Source organism: Tachysurus vachellii, chromosome 22, assembly GCF_030014155.1.
Source record: "Tachysurus vachellii isolate PV-2020 chromosome 22, HZAU_Pvac_v1, whole genome shotgun sequence".
In the NCBI taxonomy this organism is placed as follows: Eukaryota; Metazoa; Chordata; class Actinopteri; order Siluriformes; family Bagridae; genus Tachysurus; species Tachysurus vachellii.
Window position 1 is genome coordinate 2136060 of NC_083481.1, and position 8941 is coordinate 2145000.

General features: G+C 39.9%; 2 protein-coding genes across 3 annotated transcripts in view; one reads left to right on the forward strand and one right to left on the reverse strand.

Moving 5' to 3' along the window:
• The first annotated feature begins 2393 nt into the window (after window positions 1-2393).
• tnfrsf9b (tumor necrosis factor receptor superfamily, member 9b) lies at window positions 2394-7948 on the forward strand. The gene is made up of 7 exons (XM_060858700.1): window positions 2394-2647; window positions 3298-3417; window positions 3512-3649; window positions 6410-6482; window positions 6570-6685; window positions 6773-6910; window positions 7581-7948. Exons 1-7 carry the CDS (start codon window positions 2518-2520, stop codon window positions 7694-7696), a joined length of 831 nt encoding a protein of 276 aa, XP_060714683.1. The 5' UTR covers window positions 2394-2517; the 3' UTR covers window positions 7697-7948.
• A 595-nt stretch (window positions 7949-8543) lies between these two features.
• Window positions 8544-8941, reverse strand: part of ccdc50b (coiled-coil domain containing 50b) — a 16136-nt gene continuing 15738 nt past the window's right edge. Inside the window, exon 12 of one of the 2 annotated variants that reach the window (XM_060858104.1) lies at window positions 8544-8941. This exon is cut by the window's right edge and continues 868 nt beyond it. The gene's annotated coding sequence lies outside the window, so the exon portion shown is untranslated. The other variant, XM_060858103.1, reaches the window with a different exon arrangement.

Consider the following 8941-nt stretch of genomic DNA (forward strand, 5'->3'; position numbering starts at 1 on the left):
TTTTGGAATATAAAATACATTTTTAGGCTTGCTTTATAATCAAATATAGTGAAAATGGGGTGGTCAAAAATATTAGCCCCTTGTGAATATTTGCTTTCAAAACACACCCAATTAATCAATCAGCTTTCAAAACACACCTAATTAATCAATCAGCTTTCAAACCACACCTGTGCAGTCAATTGGCTTCCTAACAACACCTGGGCATTCAATCAGCATTAAAGGACTCCAAGGAACAGGGCACTTGAACACATTATTGGGAGAGACTACTTTTACTCACCATGCCAAAGACAAAGGAAATCAGTCTTGAGCTCAGAAAGAAGATAGTGGAGGCTCATGATAAGGGGGAAGGCTATACTGCCATTTCCAAGCTTTTCACAGTGTCTAGAACCGCCGTATGTTGCATCATTGCCAAGTACAAGGAGACAAATTCTGTAAGAAACAAACCTGGGCGTGGTCGTAAGCGCAAGATTTCAAGAACCCTGGAGAGGAAAATAGTCAGAGATATCAGCAAGATGCCCCAGACATCTGCCAAGATGATTGTTGCTGACCTGGCCTCTTCTGGAGTTGATGTTTCAAGGAACACAGTTGTGAGGGCTCTTCATCGTGGTGGGCTTCAGGGCCATCGTCCCAGAAGAACCCCTTTACTCAAACAGCGGCACATCACAGCTAGACTGAGGTTTGCCCGTGAACATTTGAAAGGTAAAGATGAGTTTTGGGAGTCTGTGCTTTGGTCTGATGAGACTAAACTGGAACTGTTTGGGCACATGGATGTTGCTTATGTTTGGCGAAGAAAGGGTGAGGCCTTCAACCCTAAGAACACAGTTCCCACAGTTAAACATGGTGGTGGGAGCATCATGCTGTGGGGCTGTTTTGCAGCTTCAGGCACAGGGAGCCTTGTTCGGGTGCATGGCATCATGAAAAAAGAAAATTATGTTGACATTTTGAGGGATAATATGCAGAAATCTGCTCGTAGTCTAGCCTTAGGTCGTCGCTGGGTCTTCCAACAAGACAATGACCCAAAGCATACATCGAAATTGGTCCAACAGTTCCTGAAGGATACCAAAACAAAGGTCCTGGAGTGGCCCGCACAGAGCCCAGACCTCAATCCTATTGAGAATCTGTGGCGAGTGCTCAAAGTGAATGTCCATGCTCGGAAACCACGTAATTTGGACCAGCTGGAGCAATTTGCAATGGAAGAATGGGCTAAAATCCCTCAGGAAACCTGTGCCAACCTAGTAAAGAACTACTCTAAGAGGTTGTTGTCAGTTGTGGCTCAGAAAGGGTTCACTATTGACTATTAATGACCGGGGGCTAATAATTTTGGACGTTTCATTTTTGCCCTTTCTTGTTTCAACTCACTATTTCAATTAAATATCCTAATCAAACTTAGTGGAGATTTTGTCTTTGTTATTTTGGAAACAAACACACTATAAAACACTTGTTGTTAATGGTCATTTCCATGGAGAAATCAAGAGTTTTGTCTAATTTCATAAGGGGGCTAATAATTTTGGCCTCAACTGTAAATCTGTAGCTTGACCTTAAACCGGAGACTCCTTCCATAAATCTTAAATAAATAATTTCTTACAGAAATCTACCCCGTATCATTGTCGTATGTTTACGGCGAAGCATCCGCTTCACGTGTCTCTGTGAATGAGCTGTTGCTATGGAAACAATAACGTATCTGGAAGATTGCATGAATGACTGTCAGAGCTGCTGTTTAAAAAAAAAAAATTAATCAGCACCTTCTGACCAATCAGAATCCATCATCTAGTCTTAAATCTTTCTGGCTCAAATAGTGATGAACATTTTGTACATGATCTCCAATCCATCTGTAATACCACAACAACCCATTACAAAGGTCTCCTCAAGATCTTTCAGGGCTCCAAGTCACCTTAACTGTTGAAGACTTCCAGCCAAAGTCTTAAACCCATTTAAAATAAAAAAAACTTAACTACTTATTTATAAAAAGAAAAAGGATTTAAAGGATTTTAACCTCTAATAGAGCTCTGCTTGGGAAATATAGACCTTAAAGAACCAAAGTGTTCTTCGGTTTAACTTCACGTTGTCTTAAGGGGAAAGAACCATGTTACAGATTTAACGACGTTATTTTCTACGTCTTTCATAAAAAAATTCCCTGTGGTGTATTTACTGTTCTCCTTTTTAAGAAACTCCCAAGTGCCTTTATAGGAAACACACACACACACACACACACACACACACACACACACACACACACACACACACGTGTTCACATATTGAAGCAGATTTTAATACTGACTCATATACGTGGACTTTAGCACACATGTGTGTGGGGGCTTGGTGGGGTGTGTGGCATAATAAGATAGAGGGAGTGACGGTAGTGTGTGCATCACCGTGACATTTGGGAAGTTACATCTGTGACATCATGTGTGACAACGCTACACTCTAATACTTTAATTCAGACTGTGTGCAGAGCTCTAAACCACTCTGACCATTAACCGTGTGTGTGTGTCGTGCATGTCTTATACACCCTGAGTGATGTGGCTGCTTCTGACTCTGTTGCTGTCGCTGTCTCTGTTTATGGGATCACACGAGGTGGAACCAGGATGTGATGAATGGACTCACTCTTCATCCTCCAGTGAGTTTTGCTGTGTGAGATGTAAGCCAGGTAAGTGACAATGACAAAATACATGCGGTGTGTAACTACATCTGAATCAATTACTGTGTGTCTTGTATCGTTTTGTGCTGATTTGTTTTAATGCATAGAGACTGCTGGGTTTTTTTTTTTGCAACATTAATATTTATTACTCATTTATTATTTATTTTTCTGTTACCTGCAGAAACCAAAGAAAGAGAGCGGGAGAAAGTGATAAGATTTAGAACCCTACAACCAGACAGAGAAACAGACATTGAGAAGGAAAGAAAAAGAAAGACAGAGAGAGAAAGACAGATATAGACGGAGATAATGAGAGAGCAAAAAAAAAAAAGCAGACAGACACACAGAGGGGAAAGAGAGACATGGAGAGAAAGAAAGAAATAGAGAAATGGAACTAGAGGAAGAAAGAGAGAAAGAGAGAAAGAGAGGGAGAGAGAGAGAGAGAGAGAGAGAGAGAGAGAGAGAGAGAGAGAGAGAGAGAGAGAGAGAGAGCAGATTAAAAGAAAAACAGACAGAAAGCAAGAAAGAAATAGTTTCCTGAGTGCACGTTTCACAAAAGTGAGAAGTGTAGTGTGAAAGTATCACACATACACACGCGCACACACACGCACACACACACAGAGAACCTCAGCAGTATCTGATACACTTGTTTCCTGCTGCAGGAAACCGGCTGGTGAATAATTGTGGTCCAAACGTGCAGGTCCTGTGCACGCCGTGTGAGAACGGAACATACACCAGGATCAACAATGCGGTGTCCTGCAAAACATGCACCGAATGCATAAGTACGAACAAAAAAAAACTCACGCTCACACACACCCGGCTTTCAGTCACACACACACTGCATTCTTGAATACTCAGACATTTGGTTTGTTGCAGGTCCACTGAGGGTGAAGACGTTCTGCACTGCCAGCTCTGATACAGTGTGTGAGTGTGCTGAGGGATTTCAGTGTGGAGATGAAACCTGCTCCTTCTGCGTCCAGCAATGTGGCAAAGGAGAAGAACCTACAGAGCAAAGTGAGTAACTCGTCACTTCCTAATTACCTTCTGTCAGAAACACACAGACAAAGAAACATGCAGAAAGGAGAACAGAGAACGAGCAGGACAGGAAGGTAATGAGAAAGTGAAAGAAACAGGCAAACAGTGAAAAGAGAGAGGCAGTGATATGATTCATCACATTTTATTGAATCATTTTGTCATCCGACTCTTTCGACTCCCAAACGGCTCTTTTCTTTTTTACTCTAACCTGGACATGATTTCACCAGTGATTGTTCTTGTTTTATTAAACCAGGGGTTTAGATAATGTGCATATTTGTGTAAATATGCTTCCTGATTTGGAATTTAGTCAAAATACGAAACATAAAACCTCACGCAGAACGTAAAAAGTAAAAAGTGATTTCTACGATAGAAAAAGTACCATAAGTTTCTCTATTTGTCATGTTTCGTCAATTACGCCCTGCCCATCACCGCAACATTCGTAGAGGACGCTTCTTTTGTCCGATTTGTTCATATACGTCTGCGTACAGATCCGTTTCCCGCGTCGGCAGGCCCAGTTCATAATGTATTCAGGAATCTCGAAGCAGCAGAAAGACCCAAATTGTGGCAAAGTTTTACAAAGACAAAAATCACACCTGTCAGTTATGCCAATGCTAACTGGCTCCCGTTCGATCGATAGCAGGCACGTGTACATGACAGCTACTAATAATACACTATTGGGGCAGTCGTGGCCTAATGGTTAGAGAGTCTGTCTCCTAACCCTAAGGTTTGGGTTCGAGTCTCGGGCCGGCCACGACTGAGGTGCCCTTGAGCAAGGCACCGAACCCCTCCAACTGCTCCCTGGGCGCCGCAGCATAAACGGCTGCCCAGTGCTCCGGGTGTGTGTTTACGGTGTGTGTGTGTTCACTGCTGTGTGTGTGCACTTTGGATGGGTTAAATGCAGAGAACGAATTCTGAGTATGGGTCACCGTACTTAGCCGTATGTCACGTCACGTCACGTCACTGATCATGGAGAGACAGCTGACTCAATTGAATGGCATTTCGACTTTGAGATTTCGAGATTCACCGCAGAAAATATGAAGTAAAAAATATATGAGAAGATGCTCTGCTATCTAAGGACAGGATATGAAAGCAAAAGAAGTGCCAACTTGAGCTAAGGAGTGCTGGGCAGGACATCCCTCCACCAAGATTAGATTTCAGTGAACACTAGACATCTTAGCTAGAAAAGACTAAGGACATAAAATGTACTGTATAAGAATTGAGTACTGTACTCAACTCCAAGCAAGGAAGAGGGTATTATACAGTACTCATGGCTTAAAGAAAATGATCTAAAGCCCTGAAACCGTAGCATAAACTCGACCTTCTACTTACTACCTATCTACCTTCTCTGCATAAATAATTCAAATTGTTATTCCTCTATAAAGATTTATTTCTATTCTTATATCTTGCCTTATTCACACACACACACACACACACACACACACACACACACACACACACACACCTGTCAAACTCTACAGATGCTCAAAAGGAAAACGATAACCAACCAATATAAAAAAGTTGGCTCAATAATTCGACTCAATGAACCAACTCGTTAAACATTACCAAATCTGATCACACACACTTGTTCCCAACCTATCTCTTATACACACACACACACACACACACACACACACACACACACAGAGTGTAAATATCTATAACAGCTCTTTCTTTTGACAGTGATGCTTTAATCGTGTCTTGATTTTCCGGTTGCGACGGTTGTTCATTACCTACTTATCAAGTTTGCATTAGTCCAGTTCTGGCTGTTTGCTGATCGTCTAACCCCATTATGGCTTGGAATATCACTTTACAATGTTTGTAGTTTGTAGTTTTGAGACGTGATAATTGAAACTAGCTAGCTAATGAAACTAGCTAGCTAATGAAACTTGCCAGCTAATGAAACTTGCTAGCTAATGAAACTTGCCAGCTAATGAAACTTGCTAGCTAATGAAACTAGCTAGCTAATGAAACTTGCTAGCTAATGAAACTAGCTAGCTAATGAAACTTGCTAGCTAATGAAACTAGCTAGCTAATGAAACTAGCTAGCTAATGAAACTAGCTAGCTAATGAAACTAGCTAGCTAATGAAACTTGCTAGTTGACGCTGGTGGGATTCAGTTCTATAAATACAAATTTCCTCTCCTTCAACACTAAACCTCAGACATCATACAGACAAAACTATTCACTATCTACTAAAAACTATGTTTAAGAATATAGAAAAGGCGACTTTAATTCAATTTAAGCTTGAAATTAATCACGAGATGAAATTAGTCACGAGCGGCAAGTGAGTCGGATTATTTGGCTCAGTTCGCCTGTATCTGTAATAAACATTATATCGTCTATAAAGCATCCTACTGAATTTTTCTAAATCTGAGACAGTATTAAAGGCAGTTTCGTGAAATATTACATTCACATGGAAGAAGAATTTTAACTTAGGTTGCAAGAGTAAACTGTATTAACTAAAAAGGGAAAAATCGACTCATAATTCGAGACAAAATTCAATGAAAAACACTGAACGATTCGATTCAAGGAACCGAGTGTTTTTTGAACAACTCTTTCGGATCACTTTTCGATTCAGGTCAAACCCTGACTAAATAAGTGAATAAATATGAAGTAAGAGCGGGTTTACGGCTTGTGCAAGATGTCGCTGGTACAATTTTTCACGCTGTGTGTTTGTTGCTAATAAAAATATCATTGTGAAAGACTATAGCAGTAATAACCTACATTTCTTTATTGACAGGAGATTGTCAGCCTTGTCCTGAAGGAACATTCAACAGTCAGATACATCACCACTGCATTAAGTGGAGCAGCAGGTAAGCCAAGCCTCAAACACAAGCTTTTCCATCTCTGTGTGTGATATGTCTGTCATTTGTGTGACCCGTTCTGTGACGCCTCCTCAGCTGTCCGTCGGCGGATCAGCAGATCGTGGCTGAGGGGACGGCCGTCAGTGACATCGTCTGTGCTGAAATAAAACCCACCGTGCCGAACGAGATTCCATCAAACCCTGACAGCAAAGGTGCCTGTACACAAAAAATGACACTTCGTTAATTATTTCAGTACTTTGCTAGGAGATAATCATGTGATTGTGACTGGTTTTTTGTAGATCCGGGGATGAAGCTGGTCATGGCTATAATTTGTGCCTGCTTGATCATCATTTCAGCAATGCCGCTGTGCATTGCCATGTACTTTAAAAAGGAAAAGACAGAGAAGACGCCACTCAGGCCTGAGGAAACTCCAGCTGGTAAGGGTTAAAAATGTAAAGATGTCAGAGTGACGGACTGATAAATCACCACGTGACAAAACAGAGACTGTAAAAGTGTCTATCTATCTGTTTCTCTATCTATCTATCTGTTTCTCTGTCTATCTATCTATCTATCTATCTATGTCTGTCTATCTGTCTATCTATCTATCTATCTATCTATCTATCTATCTATCTGTTTCTCTATCTATCTATCTATCTATCTATCTATCTATCTATCTATCTATGTCTGTCTATCTGTCTATCTATCTATCTATCTATCTATCTATCTATCTATCTATCTATCTATCTATCTATCTGTTTCTCTGTCTCTCTATCTATCTATCTATCTATCTATGTCTGTCTATCTATCTATCTATCTATCTATCTATCTATCTATCTATCTATGTCTATCTATCTATCTATCTATCTATCTATCTGTTTCTCTGTCTATCTATCTATCTATCTATCTATCTATCTATCTATCTATGTCTGTCTCTGTCTATCTATCTGTCTATCTATTTCACTGCAACTTAAACTCAGATTTTCAGAGTATTAGGAAATAACACAACCAAGAGTTTTCAAACTGTCAATATTTTGATTAACAGTCATTTATAAATGATTAACCAAGCTGTTGTGTTTTGTGTGTGTGTGTGTGTGTGTGTGTGTTCAGCCCGGCAGAGTCTGGTACCTGAACTGGAGCAGTGCAATTTCTGTTTTCCGCAGGAGGAACGCGGCAGTAATTCGTCTCTGCTCCTGGATGATAAACCATTTGAGCTGGTTGTCTGACACGACACTTCCTACACCGATATATTTGATTTTTTTCATTTCTTTTATAAAACAGAGTTCTATTTTCTTCACAGCTTGATCATATTGATTTTGGGATCTGCCTGGTGCAGGATTATTAACTTATCTCTAAAAAAATGTTGTAAAGGATAGTTTGCATATATTTTTATTATTATTATTATTATTATAATTATTTTCTTTGTTCTGTCACTACTCTAATTTATTTACATTATTAGGTTTGTCTGACAATTTCTTGACCTGATTTATATATTTCTTTGCATTGTAAAGCACTTCAATTTTCATATTCAATGTAAAAAGAAAAGCGGTGCTAAATAAATAAAGATTATTATTATTCTAAACAAAATTATGCCTCGTTCCTACTATGACTAATAGGAGTTAAAAATGACACAAAGAGTGGGTGGAAGTAGCAGAAGCAGTGTGACCTCGTTCAAGGAGCAGTGTGTGTGTGTGTGTGTGTGGGTGTTTGGGTGTGTGTGTGGGTGGAGTCAATCCTTGTCTAAGCAGATCTAGAACAATGACGCAGATTGACATCTAAACAATCCAACGTGGCAAGAATTTCCCTCCGTGTGATGAGAAACAAAGAGCTGAAGATGGTGTCAGTCGCAGCGCCGCGTCGCGTTAACGCCGTCTAAAAATAACATTATATTCAGAGCTGACGTGAAACTACAACACGATCTAACAGCGAAATTTACTTTGTGAGTACGTAGCATACAGTGCAATTGTGTGAAGAAATAAATAAATAAATAAATAAATACATACATACATAAACAAACATTGCATTGTATAAATGCACAAAATACACCAAGGCGTTAGCTGTGTGTTTTTTTTATTTTATGTACTACATAAAAAAGTCTTTAAAGTCAAGCAAGCATTTTTATTTAAAAAAGAAACGCATTCAAAGATATTTCTCCTAATATCAAAACAGTACAACACAAATGAATGAAAAATAACCAGGAATGTTCTTGTCATGTAAAAGGTTTTAAGGTTAATATAATATTCTTTCTATCCGATGTATTCGAAGCCCTTACCGAAGCCCTTACGTCCCAGTTTTTTGAGAACTGCCATTGAAAAAATCCCTCTGTGGAAAATTCATTCACTCATCTTCTACCGCTTATCCGAACTACCTCGGGTCACGGGGAGCCTGTGCCTATCTCAGGCGTCATCGGGCATCAAGGCAGGATACACCCTGGACGGAGTGCCAACCCATCGCAGGGCACACACACACAC

Bases quoted from the DNA above. Each gene is read 5' to 3' on its own strand.
- tnfrsf9b (XM_060858700.1), top strand. From the start codon at position 2,518: ATGTGGCTGCTTCTGACTCTGTTGCTGTCGCTGTCTCTGTTTATGGGA. The intron at 3,418-3,511 runs GTACGAACAAAA...GGTTTGTTGCAG, and splicing joins AACATGCACCGAATGCATAA to GTCCACTGAGGGTGAAGACG. The intron at 6,483-6,569 runs GTAAGCCAAGCC...ACGCCTCCTCAG, and splicing joins TGCATTAAGTGGAGCAGCAG to CTGTCCGTCGGCGGATCAGC.